At 42.4% G+C, this 24,658-nt stretch overlaps 1 protein-coding gene across 1 annotated transcript in view; it reads right to left on the bottom strand.

Moving 5' to 3' along the window:
- Positions 1-5,042: 5,042 nt before the first annotated feature.
- Positions 5,043-24,658, bottom strand: part of LOC147701538 (tubby protein homolog) — a 132,567-nt gene continuing 112,951 nt past the window's right edge. The window contains exons 13-15 of the mRNA XM_086928670.1: positions 24,047-24,145; positions 13,927-14,098; positions 5,043-5,425 (exon numbers count right to left, since the gene is read on the bottom strand). Of these exons, the coding sequence (XP_086784796.1) occupies positions 5,292-5,425; positions 13,927-14,098; positions 24,047-24,145 (405 nt within the window). The 3' untranslated portion in view covers positions 5,043-5,291. The remainder of the gene's footprint in view (positions 5,426-13,926; positions 14,099-24,046; positions 24,146-24,658) is intronic.

The raw sequence follows: 24,658 nt of genomic DNA, 5'->3' as shown, positions 1-24,658 counted from the left end.
TAGGAAGTCAAGCACCTAGTGCCTCGATAACACTTGGGAGTACATTGTCCAAAGATACTAGCTTCACAGATAAGGCTTTCATCTGCACAACTGGCAGCTCACCTGCATTAGGGGGATGAGCACCGGGACATCATTTCTCACAGAAACTAGCTTCACTTAGAAGATTGTCAGTCATACAAGTCAGCCACGCTCACTGATTGGGGTACAAGCACAATCTGAGATAACATTGTCAGTCATGTGCTTTGACACATCGGCCAGACTACACCCAGTCATGGCAGCCGGATAACACATAACAGGAGCAGGGCTGGTATGACACTTCACAAAGTTCGGCTGACAGGAGAGCGAATCAGGCGAAAAGCAGGCCTATGTCCTTGGAAGGACAGCTACAAATCTGCAGTACTATAGTGCAATAATAGAGAATATGTGACTTGAAAAATAACTATAGAACTCATACGTAAGACTTCTCTTTCTCAAATATATAGTTATTAGCCACAATAGAAATAATGAAATGTTACTTGGCGAAGTCTAAGCTCCTGATTTAGATCTTGGCAGAAGGTCTACACCATCACAATGGTGACGGATATCCGTTCCCCTGAAATATAAATCTCATGGGATATAATAGGATTTATATTTCGGCATACCGTATATCTGTCACCGTTGTGACGGAGTAACCCATCCGCCAAGATCAAATCAGGCACTTATAGATTATTACGAAGTATATTAACATGACCTTCTATATGAAGTGTGTGATTATAGAAGACACCACGCGTCTTCAGACCAAGAAGTACAAAATATCTCCATTAAGTTAAGGCATCAGAGTAATTTTATAGAAACACATGTAATATTAAGCCTGGGCAGTGAACTCTGCTCCGCTCACAGAGTTTGCAGAGTTTTCTGCACTCTGCGTTACACGGAACTCAAGGTGTTCTGAAAAACTCTGCTGTGCGGTGTTTTTTCCTCACTCACGTTTGTCAAAGTCAAGTTGGCGAGCGTGAGCGAGAAAAATCAACCTCCCAGTGAGATTTCTTAACGCGGCGGTCAGATTTCTCATTGCGAGTGCTTGCGACCGATTAGATTGAGAAACCATCCATTCGCGTTGAGAATGCTGCAGCTCGAGTAAAAAATCTACTCGAGCGGCAGAAAGGAAGGAGCGCCCGCCTGCGCTGTGCATGGTGCCATTCGCGATGACTGCACAGTGCGGACAAACTCCCGGCGCTGGAAATCACAGCAAACGGCATCCATCTAACGCGCTTCGCCGCTTGCGGATCTCCGCCTAGCGCGGCAGACTTTTTTTTGCACTTCACAGAATTCCGCTATGCCCAGGCTTATGTAATATCCACATGTATTTTCAGTAACAAGATTGCATATTGTGTGTTTGTGTTTAAGGTGCTACTCCCTCCTCACGTGTGCCAATATTTGAATGTTTGCATGAATAAGTCAGATTGCAACCAATTGAGCACGACCAAATGCACAACAATAATGCTATTGTTTTTATATTGTAGGTCAACATTGTAACAACAGGGAAGGTAGGGTACTCCTTTTCTCATTTAATTGAACTGACCCACACACCGTAAGGAATATGGATTCTTCTTCAGCCCTGAATTCCCAAGACCACTCTATGGCTAGAATCGGGTAGAAATATGCTAACAATTTAGCAAAGAATTTTGATCAGACCTAAGCTACCAGCTAAAAAAGGAAAACCCTGTGGTATACTATAAGGTATTATTATAGCAACTGGGTATACTATAAGGTATTATTATAGCAACTGGATCCCTGTCCACCATGGTATCACCATCTTACCAGGGTGTGATGAAGTGGCCAATGATGATGCATGCCTCATTATGTGGGTGAGACCACCTCATCCATATATATATCATATGCCGAGATAAGAACATTTGTTATCCCAAACAGCATCTTATTGGCTCCCTAGATATGTCAGGTTCCCTGTGATCTAGAGAGTTGACTTATTCTGAGGCACTGTATTTATAAAATATCATGTTCGTATATACTGATGTAAGTGGCTGGTCAAGTTCCTTGTCAGCCACTTCTATGCATATTTCACCACGTTCTGCTTCTTCTCTGTACATAGTATTCACTTTTATACTTATATATTCATGAATTTTAGATGTGAGATGTTTTAGCACTTATTTTACACAGGGTGTTTTTTATCCAATCTTTTTACATGATGATGTATTTATACTGGTAATAAATGTTTGTATGCATGCTTTTAATATGACATATAGGAAGATGTTTATTCTCCTTTAACGTCAAAATCAGCATTTATGCATTATATACACAGGTCAATATCATCATGCACTCACAGCACTTTTTCCTCTTCCCTCTAACTGAATTGTTGCACAGAATACAAGCTACTCCATGAATTGCAGACTGTGATTCAATGAAAAATTTGTTATTTGCACTTTCACTTTTTCCCGCTCCCCCGTTGTTTACAGGTCGCTAATTTGCACATAATACAATATTTGCACAGGGATTTATCCCAAAATAACTAAATAAGAAACTTTACAAATGTAAATGTTTATCTTAATAGAGATGTCTATTTATTATTTTAAGTTATTCTTGTGATGTTAATGTAACTCATATAGGGCATGTATTGTAGTTGGTCATCTATATTGTAGAGTCTTTTCTCTACCTTTATGCTCACGTGACCTGATTGAAAATTGGCGGGGAGGCGGGCTTCACTGCATTATAAAAACAAAAAGAATTAATTGAGCCATTGCATGTGAACAAGGGCTTTGTAAGCCCGAAGCACGTCTTGCCCTCGTATTTTCCAACCTTTTTGCATTAAAGATCTGTGAATCCTGATTGTGGTCCGTCTCCTGCTTGCCTCGTGGGTTTGTGGGTCCTGAGTCGTACTAGGACCAGAAGTGGCGTTCTTGGGAGTTTGCGCAGTCCCAACCTGGACTCTGTGTGGGTAATGGGGAAAGAGAAACAGCTGGTCTGTTATGGACTTTGTTCGAGGGATGCAATTCACCATGTTCCCCACAATCAATTAAGGAACGGGACAAGCGGAGAACTGACTACGTCAGAGCACCACGGTGTGTTTGTGGGAGGGTCACTGTACCTGGCTCACTAAACTCCGGATGTCTGCAGCTCCTTGAAGTGTGTGGGAGGCACACTCCGAGTCTTCTTGGGCCAGGGGAGGGGGAAACACCACAAACCCTCCCCCAGAGACGTCATCCTTTTTTGGCCCAATGGAAGGACTCACCTGGCGATATCAAACTGCCCGCGAATGACCGTCAGAACTCTAACTTCCCAGCGCATATGGCATTGAAGAAGGCATTACGCCGAAACCGGTCTGCCCGAGCTGAGGGGAGAAGACAACGCGAACATTCTGCAGTGTTGTTAACTGGTGGCAATAAATCTCCTTGCAACAAATCCAGCATGTGTCAGCCCGTTTTTTAAGAAAAGCGGGATTGGAGGTGAGATTGGAAGCGGAGGGTCGGCCCCGCTATACTGGCACGCCTCTTGGTTTGGTGCTCCGCATTTGCCGGCGAACTTCGTGGATTGAGTGCAAGGACTGCACAAATGCGGCGCCCCCCCAACCTGGACTCTGTGTGGGTAATGGGGAAAGAGAAACAGCTGGTCTGTTATGGACTTTGTTCGAGGGATGCAATTCACCATGTTCCCCACAATCAATTAAGGAACGGGACAAGCGGAGAACTGACTACGTCAGAGCACCACGGTGTGTTTGTGGGAGGGTCACTGTACCTGGCTCACTAAACTCCGGATGTCTGCAGCTCCTTGAAGTGTGTGGGAGGCACACTGCGAGTCTTCTTGGGCCAGGGGAGGGGGAAACACCACAAACCCTCCCCCAGAGACGTCATCCTTTTTTGGCCCAATGGAAGGACTCACCTGGCGATATCAAACTGCCCGCGAATGACCGTCAGAACTCTAACTTCCCAGCGCATATGGCATTGAAGAAGGCATTACGCCGAAACCGGTCTGCCCGAGCTGAGGGGAGAAGACAACGCGAACATTCTGCAGTGTTGTTAACTGGTGGCAATAAATCTCCTTGCAACAAATCCAGCATGTGTCAGCCCGTTTTTTAAGAAAAGCGGGATTGGAGGTGATATATATATATATATATATATATATATATATATATATATATATATATATATATATATACACATATATATATATATATATATATATATATATATATATACACATATATATATATATATATATATATATATATATATATATATATATATATATATATATATATATATATATATATATATATATATATCGGTTTTTTTGGGGGCACCTAGGACCATAGAGTTAGGATAGGAAAATAACATCCTTCCTATAGAAATTCCTCACTGCACTCTTTGTTTTACTGAATAAAATAAAACAATGCAATGAGCAATACACTTACATGAAGAAAAAGATGTGCCATTTTGCCACATTGGGGCTATAATATCAAACGTTCTCTGGGAGCGCAATTGGTGTGTGCCTCTGCGTTTTGCAACTCTCTGGCACTTTTTTATTACATAACCGACCACAGACACTTTCACAGCCCCTTTTGTAATATAGATTGTGCCTGAGCAAGCTCAAGGGGAGTTTCCTCATTTGCATGTGAGCATGCTACCATGTACATTTGAAAAACACTTTGTCTTTGTGCTCGTGCCACATTATAGAGGGGACTGTAGAGGCAAAGATGCCATTTTGGAGGTGAGCCGCAAAATGTGCATATCTCCCAAAAATATGATTCTAGCTCAAACAGATGAAAAGTATAATCAACAGCTATATTTCAGTTGATTCTAATCACCTCTTGAACCTGTCTTATTATGCCTATTGTTTTTGGTATATTTTTAACCAGCAGAGCTTCCCTTTTTATCTGCGGCTGCATATGGCATAATGTATGAACTATAAATACCTCAACTAGATCAATTTGCAACTGGTCAACTGGAATTTCCACTAGAAACTTTAGTCCCTCATTATTCCAGCTGAGACAAATACAGAAAAAATGAAAACATATTGCACCTTACTGCGGACACCAGTTGTTTTAATAAGAAAAAAATATGTGGTCTCCTGTCCATGTTACTTGGTGTTAAATTGGAGGTGAGACCAGGGCAGCAGGCCAGGGGCAGGAGTGAGGAGGGCTGTGTTGTCGATGTAGAGGTTGATGGTGAGTGCCGTCTCCTTAGATGTTCCAGTCTGCCTCTGCCAGCTTCGCACATGGGTGGCCCCAAGTCCACCCCTTTGGAGTTTAGATGAGTCCTAGCCATTACCATACCCCCGGGGACCATTGACACCCCAGCTTATTCACAGGCCAGCTTGCCATCAAAGCTGGACAAGCAGATGGAGAAAGCTTGCAGGGCGCATAGAGGGTAGCTGTAGTCCATGGAGAAGACATCTTCTGCTACTCGTCCAAACTGCATGATGATGTAGTCAGCTGCCGAGAAAGGAGGACACAAGAGAGAGTAAATATGACAGTATCTACAGGAAGGAGAAACACTGATACAGGAGATTCATTATTACAGAATCTGGAGGAATAAGTAACACAGATACATGGACGAGCCTTTATTACAGAATCTGGAGGAATGAGAAACTCTGACGAGGAGAGATTAATTATTAGAGAATCTGGAGGAATGAGAAACTCTGACTGAGGAGAGATTCATTATTAGAGAATCTGGAGGAATGAGAAACTCTGACTGAGGAGAGATTAATTATTAGAGATTCTGGAGGAATGAGAAACTCTGACTGAGGAGAGATTCATTATTACAGAATCTGGAGGAATAAGTAACGCAGATACATGCAAGAGCCTTTATTACGGAATCTGGAGTAATGAGAAACTCTGACTGAGGAGAGATTCATTATTAGAGAATCTGGAGGAATGAGAAAAACTCTGACTGAGGAGAGATTCATTATTACAATATCTGGAGGAATGAGACACAGACACAGGGGAGAGTCGTTATTACAGAATCTGGAAAAATGAGAAACACTGACACAGAGAAGACCCATTATTACCAAATCTGGAGAAATGAGAAACACTGACACTGGGTAGATTCATTATTACAGAATCTGGAGGAATGAGAAACAGACACAGAGAAAGCAGAATCTGAAAGAATGAGTAACACTGACACCGGGGAGATAAAATATTATGGTATTTTGACAAAATATAGAGTTGTAAATATCAGGATACAAAAATATCGGAAACAATGTAGGGATACAACTATATCATGATGCATACATATAATTGTCAAGAATATAATTGTTTTCAGGTCATATCGTTATTAAGAATATCATTGTTATTAATATCATTTTCAATAATATAGCCTTAAAAAATATTGCTTTTTAATTATCTTAATGTGTTGTAGTTCATACACTAATTATATGTGTTATTAATGACGGTATAATTATTAATAATATTTTTGAATATAGTTTCTAAATTTAAATGATGTATAATTTTAATTTAATTGCTAAAAGTAATTAATAGTGTTTTAGTGGGTTAAATGTACTGCTCCGGGGCTGACGGGCACAGGTGCTGGGCTCTTCCTCCCAGTTGAGCAACCTCTTCTGAGCAACTATAGGTTCACGCTCTGGGAGGGGGGGCGCCTGTGGGCCCTTTTGGAAAGACCATAAGTAGCTGTGCAGTCTTGTCACACTTCGACCACATGAAGTCTACAAGTTAGAGCATAATGGGGAAAGCGGACAAGTAGCAATCCCGGCTTATGTTTAAATCCAGGAATTCTACTAAGCCCCAGTTGCATGCTTTGTCAGACTCAGAGCAGAAGCTACTATCACAGGGCGCCTCGGCATTAGAGACCACACGGCTGGCTACGCAACACAGTTTGCAATAAATAGATGGCAAGATTGGCACACTAAGCCTATACATGGACCACATGGTGGCTACATTAGACAAACAGGCGACAAGACTCACGGAGGCAGAGCAGCGCATAGCGACAACTGAAAATGGCTTACAGTCTGTCACTACAAAATGCTTGAATATGACAAAGGTGTAGCAGTGATTCAAGCTAAGAATGAAGACTCAGAGGCGCAATCCTGCCACAGTAATTTGCAAATTACTGGGATTCCAGAGTCCACCAACACTGGCAGACTAGAGTACTATGTGAAAACCGTGCTAAAGGAGATCTTTGGTGCCGAAAATGTGTCCACAGTCCTGATAGTTGAGAGCGCACATTGGTCCCAGATGACTTGACCACCCCGATGACACACCTGTGCCCAATTATCGCCATTTTACTTAATTACGGTGACACAGTACTCTGCTTATCATGTGAGAAACAATCCATATAATATGATCGAAATGACATTGCTTTCGTCCCTGTTTTTACGGTGACAGAACAAGCAGCTCTCAAGGAATTTCTCCACATAAAGAAGAAGCTGCAGTCAGTGGATAAACATTATATATGCCCTGCTCTACCTGGCTTGTCTGCACATAGATCACATATGCACGCAAAAAATCTTTACCACACCGAAAGCAGCAATGGACTTTGTCAAAACAATAGCTCAAACTCTACGGAACCTACTGGAATCAGAGTCAGAAGAAAAAGGTATCTGAGCCCACTTGTCAGTGGGGTTGTTGGTTTTGACTCAGAGGAGTTCTACAAAGCCTGGGAGGTAAAATGTAAATCACAGACTTGCTATGCCATTGCTTGAAGGGGACCTCCCTGCGCAGGTTGAACTTTGAGGCAGCAAAGGTCTGGGTATACCCCTATATTCCTAACCTATTGGACACCTTGCCCATGAGATCCCTATTAACTGTTGTGGGGGTGTCTGCGACCATACTTGGGGATCTAATTTCTGACACCCCTTTATGACATAAAATTACTTAGCAGTCTATTTGTTGAGTTTCTGACCACCTTCGACCACCAGGAGGGAAGCTTGGCCTATAGCGGTCCTACCAGAGTGCACCCCAAATGCCTTTACAATGTGATGTCACATTTACAGTAATTCACTGTGATGTCGCTATTACAATAGCTTTTTCCTTTTCATGTTGGAGGATGCCTTTAGCATGTTTGGGATGCTGAATGGGTGGGGCGAGGTTTTTGTGTTTACTGTTTGCAGTGCCATCAAAGTGCTCCTGTTTTTGGTCATCCAACACCAAGCCAAATATTTCCCAAAATGTTGCATACACTACTGAGCATTCAAGTGATGCCAAAATGACCCCAATACCAGGACACATACCTTTCCTCACATGTGTCAACCCCAAAAAACACGGCAGGTACTCACCTATGTAGATCGCCATCAAATACAAGTCACACTTTTACAAGAGACACATCTCACATGAAACACAGAGCAAGTCATAGGTGGAAAGTGCTCCAGAATCCGTGTGGCTTTGTCATACTCAACATACTCAGGAGGGTACTATTGCTGTTGAAGAAGGGAGTGCTTTTTACTCTTCCCCACTCAGAGATTGATTATCAAGGCTGCTATGTGATAGTGCAAGCATGTCTATGTGGCACTCTGGTTACTATTGTGAACTCCTATGGACTCAATGTTGATGACCCCGAATTCTATACTCAAATCTGGAGCCATCTCATACACTGCAGCCCTCTGCCGTACTCTGGGGTGCGGTCCTCAAAACTTATTTAGACCCTGATGTAGATTTCTCTGCTACGGCACAGTGGCAGGGCAAACAGTCAGCTCGGGTGCTACAGGAGGGTATGGAAAACTATGGGCGTATTGATTTGTGGAGGCTGTGGCACCCCGGGGCAGGGAGGGCACTTTTACGTCTTTGGTGCATGTCTCGTGGTCCAGGTTGGACTATTGGCAGGTAACACAAGAGGTAAATGCTTGGACAGTGAATGTCAGACATATGCCTAGAACATTGTCGGACCATGCACCAATATTATTGGTAGTTACAATCCCTACTTGTACTCCAACACAATATCAGTAGAGGCTACAGGCTGCAGCTCTATTAGATTCATTTTTCCATGAGGGTGTATGCACCTGTGATCCTTGAATACTTTGAGAAAAATGCGGGCACCCTGGAGGGGGCAGGCACCCTATGGGAAGCGTTCAAAGTCGACAAGATAATTATTTCACGCCTGCACTCTGTAGTTCTTTCTTTTTTTATAAAAAGTTGTTGCGTGCTCCAGGGTGTACCCTCCCTCAGGGTACTAATAATCAATAGAAATGCGTGACCCTAAATTGAGTAACGTCCCCTGGTCACAGCCTGAGCCCCATGGTGAGGGTTGTAGCTATTCACAAAAGGTTTCGAAAGCGGATTCTAGATATTTCAATATATCTTTATTTTCATTTGATTTCTCAAAGTTCATTCTTCATATTAAACCATCCGGACTTCAAAATACATTGATGTTTTGTCCAATGCATTTCGGCTAGGTCATAGCCTTCGTCAGGGACATGTTCTATAAATTAAATAATCACAATTAGGAATCCATCAGAAACTACATATATCATACATTTTCTATATCTCATTAGGCAATCAACAGTATGAGGCTCTCCTTACCTCGTGGTTAAACTGAGACATTCAAAAGCAAGAGTAAATGAACTCATTAAAAACCAATTGGTGTTTACAGAAGATATACAGATGTCCCTTCACCATCATGTGAGCGGTAAACTATGCGCTAAACATTGCAGATTAATCACATCATAATCTATTAAAAAAAACGGGGTTTGAAAGCAACATCACAAAACCGTTATGACAGCAAGTTATCAAGCAAATTAGTCATTGGCGCTAATAGCAACCTGTACGTCTAACCAAGTAACCAAAGAGATTAATAAATGACCGCGAGTAGACTACGTTCCAAACCCGATAGTACAGGGCTTGGTGCACGCTTACCAGTTCAAGGTAACCCCTGTTCCCAAACGCCATTCCCAAAAAGTGCTGTCTCCCGACAGAGGTCGGGCGTGTGTGTTAAATCACTGTGTGATTCCGTGGACTTGCATGGTGGAATTTTCCCATGCAAGTTATACCATTAATATTGTCACGCATTGCAGCACTGTTGGACATATTTTGTCTATAATCGATGTTTAAGTTTCATTTCCCAACGTAACATGGCCGCCTCATAGAAATCCCTCCGGACTTAGTCCGCTTTCGATACCCACGGAATCACACTGTGATTTAACACACACGCCCGACCTCGGGTTTGGAACGTAGTCTACTCGCGGTCATTTATTAATCTCTTTGGTTACTTGGTTAGACGTACAGGTTGCTATTAGCGCCAATGACTAATTTGCTTGATAACTTGCTGTCATAACGGTTTTGTGATGTTGCTTTCAAACCCCGTTTTTTTGAATAGATTATGATGTGATTAATCTGCAATGTTTAGCGCATAGTTTACCGATCACATGATGGTGAAGGGACATCTGTATATCTTCTGTAAACACCAGTTGGTTTTTAATGAGTTCATTTACTCTTGCTTTTGAATGTCTCAGTTTAACCACGAGGTAATGAGAGCCTCATACTGTTGATTGCCTAATGAGATATAGAAAATGTATGATATATGTAGTTTCTGATGGATTCCTAATTGTGATTATTTAATTTATAGAACATGTCCCTGACGAAGGCTATGACCTAGCCGAAATGCATTGGACAAAACATCAATGTATTTTGAAGTCTGGATGGTTTAATATGAAGAATGAACTTTGAGAAATCAAATGAAAATAAAGATATATTGAAATATCTAGAATCCGCTTTCGAAACCTTTTGTGAATAACTACAACCCTCACCATGGGGCTCAGGCTGTGACCAGGGGACGTTACTCAATTAAGGGTCACGCATTTCTATTAAGCGTTCAAAGTCACCATGACCATTCAGAGCAGAGTATGTGCAAAGGATTTCCGACAGGAGTCTTGAAGTCCATACAATCTCAGTTGCAGACCATAGAAAATGCCCTGGTGAAATTAGAACGCAAATATGAAGCACATCTACAACCCACCAATCTAGCAGACATTAGGGAGCAGGTCACTAATTGCAATGATACTGCGGCACAGGAAAAACAACTTCTTTCTTGCTGTTGGGTCGTGAGGGCCTACGGTAAGGGAGGTTTGTCCGGGCCGCAGCCTGGCCACCAACTAAAGAGAACCCTATGCGCATACACATGTTGTGGAGATCACAGCCACGGATGACAGGACAAGCCATGATAACCCAGCTATCACGTTGGCATTCGTGGACTTTTATGCAGGCGTGTATGAAACTCATAACTCTGCGACGGAGTAAGAAATATAGGAATATTTAGATGGCGTGACTTTGGCAGGGCTCTCAACTCGACAGAAGGAATTCTTAGTACAACCTATTACTGTTGAAGAAATATGGTAGGCAATATGTACACTCCTTAGCGGCAAAGCCTTGAGCATAGATGAACTGCCGAGTGAAGAGAGCTAATAGTACCCCACCTTCATAGAATGTATAATGAGACATATGACAAACAGATACTGCCTCCCTTTCTTCGGGAAACCCTCATCATAGCGCTGCGGAAGTCTGACAAACCACCTGAGAAATGTGAATCCTATCGGCTGTTAACCTTAATTAATACAGATACCAAAATATTCGCTTATATATAAGCCATGAGGCTTAGACCACTGCTTACAAATGTTGTCCGGCTTCATACCCACCCATTCCACTGAGCAAAATTTACGCACACTATTCGCGATACTACATCAACGGGACTCCTCTGTTCATGTGGTTGCTCTTGGATGCCGCTAAGGCCTTCGATTGTATTCAGTGGCCTTATATGTTTACGGCTCTCAATCGCATAGAGATTCCACAGTCCTTCTTGCAATGGATATATCTACTATATACTGCCCCGGCAGTGAGAGTGATGATTAATGGGAACCCATCTTACACACTACAAATATACAGGAGCACACGTCAGGTCTGTCCTTTGTCACCGATATTGTTTGCATTGGCATTGGAGCCCCTGGCATGTGTGATTGTCCATGACAAGCTGACACTGCATTTGGGTTTTGCCATCGCCCATTCACCTTATCACTGTATGTGGATGATATGGTGCTCTATGTTCACTATGCGGCTGCACACCTGGCACCGGTCACCCATAAATATGTCTGATATGAGTGCTATTTAGGACTAAGCATCAACTGGCCGAAATCAACTATTTTCCTCCTAACTCTGGACATCAGGCTTGGGACTTCCCTTTGGAGTGGTGTATGGATCCTATCAAATATCCTGGTATTTGGATACATAGGGATCTGGAACTAGTTATTAGATATAATTATAGCAGAGCAGTTGCGAAGCTTGAGGACCTTGAGGTGCCCCAGTGGTCTCAAATGCCTCTGTCCCCAGTGGACAGGGTGGTGATGATGAAAATGATAGTGCTACCCAAGTTCCTCCACCTGAAATATTGTTGTATGTTTTTTAACAATCTTAGTGTGAATTTTTTTCCCCCCAATATTTTTGTGCTTACTTTTGTAAGTATAGGGACACAATATTTTTGCAATCGATATTTGTGATACAATATTTTTGTTTCACACTATTGTTTTCGATATTGTGTCAGTGATCTATTATTACAGAATCTGAAGGAAGGAGAAGCATTGACAGAGGAGATAGTCATTAATATAGGACTTGGAGAAATTAGAAATACTGACACCAAAGAGAGAGACATTATTATGAGACCTGGAGGAATAACGGGACCTAATACGGGAGATGGAGAGAATCATTATTGCAGACTTTGGAAGAATGAGAGATGCTAATACATGAAAACAGAGAGTTATAGGACCAGGAGAAAGTGGCATAAGAGATATATATATAAGTATTAATACAGCACAGCTAGAAGGTGGGGTCTTTATGAGCCAACACCAGCCAAGGGAGGAATGCTGTAGCTGACACATTGAGTTACTACCAATTAACCTGGTTGGAAAGTAATTGATGACGGAGGAAGAAGGTTGATGGGGACAACCCCAACATGACAGAGGCAACATACAAAGGGATATAATTCTGAGTTGGAGAAGAGTGAACAATTGAGGAAAAGAGGGCCTGTCATTATCCCTGGGCTAGAGCAGCGCACCCACGTGATGGGGTATTCTTTAAGGCAAAGCGGCTGACAGAAGCAAAGATAGGCAAGGGAGCTATGAGTGGGTATGGTCAGTACTGTGCATTCAACCAGTAGGGGCAGTGGATACATAATATCACAGGAGTGACATGTCATGGCAGTTGGCCCTTACTTCTCCTCTCTGAGGATCTTCACCTGCACTCATTACAGTCCTAATGAACTATGATAATTAAACACTCGTGACACTGTGCCCCTTTCATTCTCTTGCCAATGCCCAGTCAGATACTTCACTCACATCATAATGAATCATGATAATATATGAGATGCGCCGATAAGTCATGACAATGGACATGACAAGATAAAGGATGAGTCATGACAATGGACATGACAAGATAAAGGATGAGTCATGACAATGGAAGCATCAAGATAAAGGGCAAGTCAACATAATGGCTCCCACCACTCCTAAGAGGCCATTGGGACCATTATTCCTATCATGAAAAGTCATGATTGTGTGTGATCCTTGACAATGGTCCTCTTTATTAGAAACAAGTATCATCTTAACATTAAGTCAAATCATGCAAATAGACATGCCCCGGGAATGGATGAGTCTTGATAATGGCTCTTTTTTGTCTGGAGAGTGACTACATTCTAGGTCTTAGTCATGACAATGGATGAATCGTGACAGAGACGGCTCCTCTCCCCTCCCCTCCTGAGGTCCACTCATTATGATGCGTCATCGCCACCTTACCTCCTCATGTGGGAGGCCTTTCAGCCAACACTTACTGTCATGGCAAGCCATGACAATGAATCATCAAAATAATGGCCACCCCCCTCTTTCTCTGAGGCTAAATGTATTCATTATCACGAAAAAGAACATGAAATATCACCATGAAAAAAGATGAGTCATGAGAACGACCTTCTCCCCTTCCAATGTTGGGAGGCATTTCAGATTGTCACTCACGGTTATCGGTGTGAATGACCTGGAAATTCTTCACTGATGCCTGAGTCACGCGTCCATGAAAGTTGAGCACATAGGACTGCGTCTCCTCGTTCCAGCAGGGAATCTTGTTGTGGAGCTCAATGATGCTATCCATGTTCTTGATCTGAAAGCGGGCCAACAGCGTTTCGTGCTCCTGTGGAAAGAGGGGCAGTAGAGTGTGATTGGCAAGCAAACACCCTCTCCCTCTCCCTCTCCCTCTCCCTCTCCCTCTCCCTCTCTCTCTCTCTCTCTCTCTCCCTCTCCCTCTCTCTCTCCCTCTCCCTCTCCCTCTCTCTCTCTCTCTCTCTCTCCCTCCCCCCCCCCTCTCTCTCTCTCTCTCTCTCTCTCTGGTAAAATAGAGGGGGGGGGGATGTAGGTATTACAGAATCGGTAAATACCGAATCATTGAGCTTCGGTATTTACTGATTCTGTAAATACCGATTCGTAAATGCCCATTGATTCCTATGGGCATTGAAGCCCATAGGAATCAATGGGCATTACCGAATCGGTATTTACCGATTCGGTAAATACCTATTCCAGCAAGGGTGCAGGGGGTGTCACTTTGACACCCTCTAGCACCCCAAATACAGGGATGTGTGCCATGTGGCACACAGACATGCCCTAAGGGCATGTCTGTCTGTCACATGGCATAGGTGTGCATGCACACCTGGATTCAGTATTTTACCACCCAATTGGATTGGGTGGTAAAATACCGAATCTGAAAGGTCTTTGGGACTCAGAAGAGTCCCACTTACATCTAGAAGTTACCGAATCGGTAAAAATACCGATTCGGTATTTTACCGAATTTGTAAATTTACCGATTCGGTAAATTTACAGATTCGGTAAAATTTGCCCCCTACATCCTAAAAACCCATTTACCGGTCGGTAACGGCCGAAATCTTACCGGCCGGTAAATGGCCACCTACATCTGGCCCTAAGTGGATTATGATCATAAGAAGAACTATACAGGACATGCAAAGATGCTCAAAACTGCCGCTTACTGAAAACTAAAAACTGCACACACTTCTTCATCCATCACACAACTAAGCACTGCATCCTATCACATGATAACCACACCTCGGCGGTCATCATGCACAACATGGAAACCCTTGCCACATAAGAGCAAAACAAAGACAACATCCTTACAAATACAACCCCTACATGGTATAGCATGCTTCAGCATCATGCATTGGTGTAGTGAGTACTTTCTAAACGTTGCAATACAGTACAATATAATATTTATAAGAGACATCCCAAAGTTGTGAGACAAGGTGAGTCAACCCGTGTGAGAGAGAGACACAACAGATGGAGCAAAGAAACAGTTATTATCTGTGTGGGAGAAATGAAACTTATGAAACTTGGCTGTGTTTGTATGTGACCTTCCTTGATAGTTTCTTTTCCCATGATTGTTGTCTGAAGTTACAATCCAAAATGTGGCTACCTTTTCCCCTGTGATATAATTTCCTGTTCAAACTATTGGTAAGCAGGCACTGGTAAGCGAAGGATGTTTCACAATACATTTTGCTGCTTTATTTTTCATCTCGTTCATTGTCGCTTGCTATCATATGTCTCCCTGATTTCTTGCTCTGCTTTTTAGCTGGGTTCCTGCCCGGATTTCTAGTTCTGAATTATCTATGCTGGGCTCTTTCCCAAACTCGGTTCAGGGTGTTTTTGGTGTCATGCAAATCTGCAACCATCTGCATGCACATCTGCATTGATTCATCGTCTCCTAACAAGAACTACCAAGAACATCAAGGAGTCCTCCTGATTGTGACCTTCTTAAGGAGACACTTGACATCTTCAATGTGCACATTAGGTGCAGGGTGCCTACTGTGCGGATTGGTCTTTTCCTCAGGCAGTCACAAAGAACGTATTGTCCAGTCCTTGATAGGCACATATTTGCACTACTTCTCAACTCACAATGATGTTCTGAGACAAAAATGTAATCCTTCCATAGGGTACAGCATCCTTCCTTCCAGGGTTTCATGCTTAAGGGGATGACACCCGGTCTCTATAGCGATTAGGGGAACTTGGTCTACTCATGCCTTCTCTCTACTGTGAAGAATTTATAGATGTATCACTGTAATAAATTGGGCTGTGCTCCCCATTGCATAGGCATAGAATTTCAAAAAATATTTGCCACTACGCGTTCTAAAAAGAATTGAAGCTTTTAAACAAATTTCTCAAGAAAAGCTCCTCCCAGTGAGCATGAGAGAACTTTGGATAATTACCTTGCTTGAATACAATAAAATACCAAGATATATATATACTTTATATTGACTTATTCATTTACACTGATATTAAAATACTGGCTAAGGAGATTGTTGCTTGATCGTCCAGTCATAACTTAGCTTTTGCACTGGGATCCGACCCCTTTCAAACTGAGAAGGCCTGCAGATTGAACATGGCAACAGCTCCAAAAATTAGGAGAAGAATCCATAAGGAAATAATAAGATGTTCCAGGCTTATCCTAGCTAAAATTGGATGCGTGTTTCACAATATGACTGCCAGAGAAGTGAAGAAGTGGCCTCCACAATTGTTACATAATTTAAAAAATGCATCTGTTCCCATGCACTGCATTTACCATAATGCATCTGAGCGAAGTGAGTAATGAGATGTGAAGCAGTGGACTTCCTCCCTCCTCAATTTTAAAAGCGTTTTGACCAGTGAATGGACACGCTGTTGTGGAAACACTTGGTACAGAAACAGTATTTGACGCATTGCCTTTAATGATCCTGTGCCAGCTGATGCAGAAACCTAGGAAATGTGTATTAAGTTTAATCAATGAAGTCAGATATTGGGTTAACAATTTGGGAGTAGGCTTGCCCCTACCAATTTAATTAACATAGGGGGTCATTAGGATGGAGGATTTTCCGCATCCTCCGGGCCGGCGGAAGCCACCGCCGGCCCGGAGGATGCGGAAAATCCTCCATCCTAATGACCCCCTATGGGGGTCATTAGGATGGAGGATTTTCCGCATCCTCCGGGCCGGCGGAAGCCACCGCCGGCCCGGAGGATGCGGAAAATCCTCTGCGGACCCACCAGGACCCACCGCCACATTAGGATGGCTGGTGGGTCATGGTTTAGGTCCGCAGCTTTTCCGCCGCGGCTGGCTTACAACCGCGGCGGAAAAGCACTAAAATGGTGAAGGTGTCTCTTAGACACCTTCAGCCAGATTAGGATGTGCATGGAAACATGCTTTTCCGCGGCAGCTTTTCCGCTGTGGAAAAGCATGTGTAACTGCACTGCAGGGGCCCATTGCGGGCCCCCTAGGTGTAGTGGGGGGTGGGGGGTGCACATGGGGGGTACCTATGGTACCCCCCTGCATTTGCGTGCACAATGCAGCAGGCACCGCGCGGTGCCTGCCGCTTTGTGCACGCAAATGCTGTGCATGCATTTTTAACATTGCTGCGGGTGCAGCTTGAAGCTCCACCCGCAGCAATGTTAAAAATAGAGGATGTGACCGCCCCCCTGGCGGTCACATCCTAATCTGCACAGAGGGAACGCCGCAGCCCATGCGGACGTTCCCTCATGCTCTGGGGTCGCGGACGGACTCAAGTCCGTCCGCGATCCTAATGACCCCATTTGGTCAGGCTAAAGCACAGATCTTAAAGAACCTCTGTTCCTCGGCTGGAAGCTATGGCACAAGCTGTCGGCAATTCCCCAGAGAAACGTGGGTTACATTCAAGCACTACCAGCAATTTTAAGGTTAAGGAAACAACACAATACAATTATTAAACCAATGTATAAAAACAGTGACACATTTAATAGGAAAAAGGCCCCAAAACAATTAAAATTGGCTAACGGAAACCACACATTTGACTGTTTTTTTAAACAAAAGGTGTCTATGAAATGTAAAGGACCAATGTGCAGTTGACTGGGACTTCGGCATTCAGGCTGACTGTGAAAGATCGGAGGTCAGATACACCAAGTGGGTCACCCTGGTCACATTGTTTATGTTAGGACTTACGGCTTGATGTAGAGTTTCGCTGAGTTGGTACTCTGCCAAAAGTGTGGTGGGGTACTTCTCCATGAACATGGTGGATTACCTGGTCTGCCAAATTTATGGTCGGTCTGCACTATTTAGTCGGGTGAACCATCATATTTCCACCGGTGGAGCCCCGACGACCTCTGCCAGTGGAAACCATACACACGACCCGGCAGACTTGGGACTATCTTTGTAAATACATCAGCTCCTCCGTCCTATTTAGAGCGCGCAGTTTTATGTACTTTTTTTTCTCTTCACAAGCCAAGAAAAGCATGGTGGTCCAAAGAGAAAAAAAAGAACCCTTACCAATATCCTGGGGAAAAACTCTCAGGGTAAATATTTTTGGATTTTACAGAAATAAACTTCATCTTTGGGAATTTGTTCTTGTAAAATAAAAATGTTTTCTGAGTGGCTGCTCAGAAGATATTTAATGCCTTTAGAGTAGCGGCCCTGGCAGCAGCTCCTCCTTAGGCACAGAGATATGGCAGAGATATGTAAACATGGCAGAGGTTTGTTCATGGCTGCGGAGGGTATGGTGGGAGGTTACCCTGGTGGGTGGGAGCCACCCACCAAACTTTAAATCAGTATGTGTCTACTTTTTGGAGATTAAACTATTCCAGTGGAGCAAAGTCAAAGAGATTGCAGCTGATGAGGTTCTTTGAAAGTCAGACACGTCGTTGCGAGAAGCTGCTGAAGCCATTGGTGTTGTCGCCAAAATCTCCAAGCAGGAGATTAGCCACAGAGGTCACTGAGGCCACTGAGGCCACTGAGGTCACTTCACCACTGAGATAGATTCATCCCATCACCCAAGTCCTAGGCTTTACCTCAAGACTTCGGCTCTCATTCCGATATAGGCAGGCTGTTGCCCCACTCTGGTAGAGCAGTGGAGAGATGGACTGGCCACCATATTTAGAGATCTCCACCGGGCTGTCGGAGCTATCTGTGACTTCAAAATCTGCTGAAATGTCCCTAACATGCTGGAAGATCTCTGAGTGTATGGGTGTTATTTATTTGTTTCCCTCTTCGGGACAGCCAGGCTTTCCCTGAATGTTCCAAATAGGAAAAAACATACTTTCTAACATCTGCCATGAATGTTGCCGATGGGTAAACAGTCATAATATTGATTCCAAAATATAGAATGGACATAATATCGAAGTAAAAATATAGAATGGACAAAATATCGAATGGACACAATATAGTGGTTAAAAATATCGAATTTAAGGTAAGTAATATCGATTTTCAGAATATAGAAGTCAAAATATCGAAGTATACAATATAGGCATTAAACATATCGATTTTTTAATAATATCATTTTTTTTAAAGTGTTTTGTATGTTAGTATATGTGTGAAAAGTGTATATTAATTTTTGTAATGTATGTTTAATGTATTTTAAGTAATTAATTTTATGTTATTTAATTTTTGCGTAATTTAGTTCTGTAGCGGGTTGTGGGTTTATAGGGGAATAGGGTGGGAAGTAATTTAATTGTAATTAATTAAATATTTTTATTTATTTATTGGTATTAATTTTGAATTTATTGTTATTTTTATTTATTTATTGGTATTCATTTTGAATTTATTGTTATTTTTTAATTGGTAATTAATTTTTATTAATTGCCAATTAATTTTTATTAATTGATTAATTGTTAATTATGTTAATTTTCTACATTCATTTTCTGTAGCGGGTTGTGGGTTTATAGGGGAATAGGGTGGGAAGTAATTTAATTGTAATTAAGTAAATAATTTTTTTCATTTATTGGTATTGATTTTAAATTTATTGTTAATTAATTTTTAATTGGTAATTAATTTCTATTAATTGGCAATTAATTTTTATTAATTGGTAATTATTTTGTATTAATTAAATATTTGATAATTATGATAATTGTATTAATGTATTTTCTGTAGTGGGATGTGGGTTTATAGGGGAATAGGGTGGGAAGTAATGTAATTGTAATTAATTACATATTAAAAATACTTTTTGTGTTTTGATAATAAATTTACTGTGAATTTTTAATTAGTATTAATTTTTATTAATAATTAGTTTTTGTTATTGAAAATTAATTAGTTGTTAAATAATTATGAATAGGTTATTAATTTTTAATAACTAATATGTAGTTGTATTTCTAATTAATTATTACATAATATTAAATTTTTTATTAATTCAATTAATGTTTTATTGGCATTGATATTTAATTTATTATTAATAATATATTAAATCATTACTTCCCCTACTGTTAAACTCACTGGAGTGGGAATAGTAATTTTCACCCTCCCGCTATCCAACGCTTTCCCTACTGTTGCACTCTCTGGAGTGGGAATAGTATTTTTTACCCCTACGCTATCCAACGCTTTCCCTACTGTTGCACTCTCTGGAGTGGGAATAGTAATTTTTACCCCTACGCTATCCAAAGCTTTCCCTACTGTTGCACTATCTGGAGTGGGAATAGTAATTTTCACACTCCTGCTATCCAACGCTTTCCCTACTGTTGCACTCTCTGGAGTGGGAATAGTATTTTTTACCCCTACGCTATCCAACGCTTTCCCTACTGTTGCACTCTCTGGAGTGGGAATAGTAATTTTCACCCCTACGCTATCCAATGCTTTCCCTACTGTTGTACTCTCTGGAGTGGAAATAGTAATTTTTACCCTTCCAATATCCAACGCTTTCCCTACTGTTGCACTCTCTGGAGTGGGAATAGTAATTCTTACCCCTACGCTATCCAACGCTTTCCCTACTGTTGCACGCTCTGGAGTTGGAATAGTAATTTTTACCCTCCCGCTATCCAACGCTTTCCCTACTGTTGCACTCTCTGGAGTGGGAATAGTAATTTTTACCCTTATGCTATCCAACGCTTTCCCTACTGCTTCACCCTCTGGAGTGGGAATAGTAATTTTTACCCCTACGCTATCCAACGCTTTCCCTACTGTTGCACTCTCTGGAGTGGGAATAGTAATTTTTACCCCTACGCTATCCAACGCTTTCCCTACTGTTGCACTCACTGGAGTGGGAATAGTATTTTTTACCCTCCCGCTATCCAACGCTTTCCCTACTGTTGCACTCTCTGGAGTGGGAATAGTAATTTTTACCCTTACGCTATCCAATGCTTTCCCTACTGTTGCACTCACTGGAGTGGGAATAGTATTTTTTACCCCTACGCTATCCAACGCTTTCCCTACTGTTGTACTCTTTGGAGTGGGAATAGTAATTTTTACCCCTACGCTATCCAACGCTTTCCCTACTGTTGCACTCTGGAGTGGGAATAGTATTTTTTACCCCTACGCTATCCAACGCTTTCCCTACTGTTGCACTCACTGGAGTGGGAATAGTATTTTTTACCCCTATGCTAGCCAACACTTTCCCTACTGTTGCACTCACTGGAGTGGTAATATTAAATGTTACCCTCCTGCTATCCTACGGTAAAATATTGTACATTTTTTATTAATAACTTAAATTAATTATATCTTAATTTTAAGGTTATTTGAGTATTTTTAAGTATGTTTTAGTTAATTATATTTATTATTTCATTAATTTTAAATTACTTTTAAGACATTTAAAAAAATTCGATATTTTGACTGACTATATTTTTTACAGACTATATTTTGGATTCAATATTTTTGTACTTACCTGTTTGTAGATAGGAATTTGATATTTTGGCATTCTATATTTTGGTGACTATATTTTGGTAAGTCTATATTTTGTCATTCTATATTATGTCAGTGATTCTTGCCGATGGTCTGATGTGCTTTCATCAATGGTGCAATGTCAGTCAGGCCATCTGTCAAAGATTTTTACCAATGGAGCCAACAGCCGCTCAGCCAGTAGAAACATGACAGTTTCCTAAGCTGTAATATGAACTTTGCCGCCAAGTAGGCAAGAAAATCCAGCTTGAACATCTAATTTACATACTGCACTTTAATTGAAACCGAGGAAGCCACCATATTGTGATTTTAGAGTGTGCAAGGATGTATTTCACAACTGATACACCCATCTATAAGATTTCTAGTAAGTTACTAAGTTCTAGTAGATCACTGTGCTGTGCACAGAAGACAGGTGAACAGGCTGACTACAACCAGTACTGGCTCTTCTATCTTTTGGCTTAAAAAACATTAAGTTTTCCTGAATTTGCCACATTTCCAATAGTATTTTTATGATTGTGGAAACCAACAACCAAATAATAGGCCTAGTACTTACCTCTGGATCTCGCAACCCCCCACTAACAGCATTTTGAACAGAACTCAGAATAATTTTCAAGCCAGAATTTGAGTCTGAGAATTCTACTGTGAATCGCTTGTTCCATTTTAGTCATACTAATGGGTTTTCAGAAACCACAGCACTGAAGATAGTACCCTGCTCAAGGCCACGGAACTGAACCCTTCAGCACAAGCTACCTCTGGGGGAGTTCCTCTGTTTGTGTGCTAACGGAGCAGTCCCCCAACCATCTGCTCATCTTAAAATGGCTGCCTCGGTTTCAAGTTACCTACGGCTGGTATTAGCAAAGGACGCCCCCAAAGTGGGCCTCGAGGGCCAGCGCCATAACAGCCACCAGAGCCCACCAAGGAACGGATTTGGTTGGCGCTGGTTTGCACCGCCAGGAAAGGAAGAGCGGGGAAACACAACGGAGGCCCTCTACCCCCCTTCCAAGAAAGAAGGGAAGAGAGGAAGGGGAGGGGGAGGGGGATATAAGGCAATGCTCCCCCTGGGCAGCTCACTTTCACATCCGGGAGCTGGGGGAGCGGCGCCAACGATTTCTGAGTCCCACCCACCCACACCTACAACATCAGCATCGCAGTGCTGACAGGGACGATAAGAACTAATGATACAATGGATGCTATGGAGACATAGCGACGGGCGTTGTTTTGGAGTAGGGCCACTCACTTGGGATGCCTCACGGCTGGGTGAAGTGGTGCCACTCACTTTGGGATGCCTCACGGCTAAGTGAAGTGGTCTAACAAAAGGGGGCAGCAAACAGAGACGGCACTCGCAGGCCAGGCCCCACCGAACGGCAGGGCAAAAAAGTGTCTAACAAGGTAGCGAGTTGGGAGCCTAACTCAGGAAGGAGCTCCCCAATGTAAAGACAGCAAAAAGAGAGCGCAAATCTAACCAAAAAAGGGGTGGAAACAAAAGGTGTATTGGTTTGGTTATGGAAACACACCGACAGGACGGTGTGTAGAAGGAGGGCCACTCACTCTGGGATGCCTCACGGCTGGGTGGGTACACCTGACAAAAATCGGGGTAGCAAACAGAGACGGCACTCGCTGCCCAGCCCCCGCCAGATGGCAGGGCACAAACAAGACTAACAAGGTAGCAAGTTGGGACCTAACTCTGAGGAAAGGCTACCCCCCTACGCAGGGGGTGTGGAAAACACCAAAGAACAATATACGAGCTGTCAGGATGATTTACAACCCTAGGAGATGCAAATGAGCAAAAGACAACCCAGTGATTTATGGCCAGCCGATGATTTATCACCGATGATTTATGATGTCGATGCAAAATGATTTATGACAACAAAATGATGACATATTTGTGATAGAATGATTTATGACCTCCCGATGATTTATGACCATGATTTATGGCTTCTGATTTATGATGATCAGGCAGAGTGATTTATGACAACAAAATAACATCCGGTTGTGACAGAATGATTTACGATACACCATGATTTATGACCCCTCATTTATGATGTCCAAATAACACTGAGTGATACCCAATTTGAGATAATGTATGACAATGATTTATGACCCCGGCCCCAAGAAGGTGTCTGGGGGAGTTGTACAAATATGACGTATGTAATGAGTAATAAAACTGCGGCCAACAACCACCACAAAATACAACTAGTGTTGGCTGTGTTTAGTAAGGCAGATACACAAGTATGGTACTGTTCCTGGAATAGGCACTGTGCGGCTATTATATGGATGTCATACAATCCAGCCACAAACTGGACTCCCTTCCCAGTCTATCAGCTCACTGGTGTACACCCAGGTATTTGGTCCCTCCCAATCATGATCCCTTTGCTGCTGTAAGTGTCACTCATGTTTGTGAAGAGGCAGTTACGTAGGTGGTAGGCCATTGTTAGATCAGAGATAGATAGCAGTGTTCTGCTGAGTCACTGTACTCACGCTCTGCGGCCGGATGCTCACGCGCTCTCGCTCCTTTGTCATTCCAGGGATAATCACTGTCATTTTCCGAGGGCCTCTGATTCCCATAACATTTGTTTCCTAGACGGGAGGGGAGGAAGAAGGGAGATGAGACAGAGAAAAGGTGAACGAGGCAGTCAGACTTGAGTGAGGAGAGAATAAAGGTGGAGGCGGAGGGAAAGGAACAACTGTGAATCTTGAGGAAAGGAAAGAGGCGGGCGGGGAGAGAAACACAAAGGAAGATATAGAAAGAGAGAAGACGGTTGTTAGGGTGAAGTTATGAGTAATGTGTGAGCTGGTTATGTATCTGGTTTGTAGACTGGTTCTTAAAATAGGGGTCAAGCTGTGCAATGTCACACAGAGCGACCCAAAGAGAAAGGTGTATTGACTCAGCAGATGTATAGCTTTATCATACACCAGCCTGTGTGTGACCTCATGGATAAGTCTGTTGTGTCAGGACTCAGCATGCAAGGCCTGTGTATCCTGAGCAAGAGATCTGCTAATTAACGCTGCACCCTTGAAAAAGTATAGACTGATCGAGGGCTCTGCTGTGCAAACCTCCATTAATCAGTGTATATCACTAGAGTTGTCGCT

This window comes from Lissotriton vulgaris, chromosome 7 (assembly GCF_964263255.1).
Source record: "Lissotriton vulgaris chromosome 7, aLisVul1.2, whole genome shotgun sequence".
Lineage (NCBI taxonomy): Eukaryota > Metazoa > Chordata > Amphibia > Caudata > Salamandridae > Lissotriton > Lissotriton vulgaris.
Note: the sequence above shows the minus strand (reverse complement) of the source record. Positions and strands in the feature narration are given on the sequence as shown.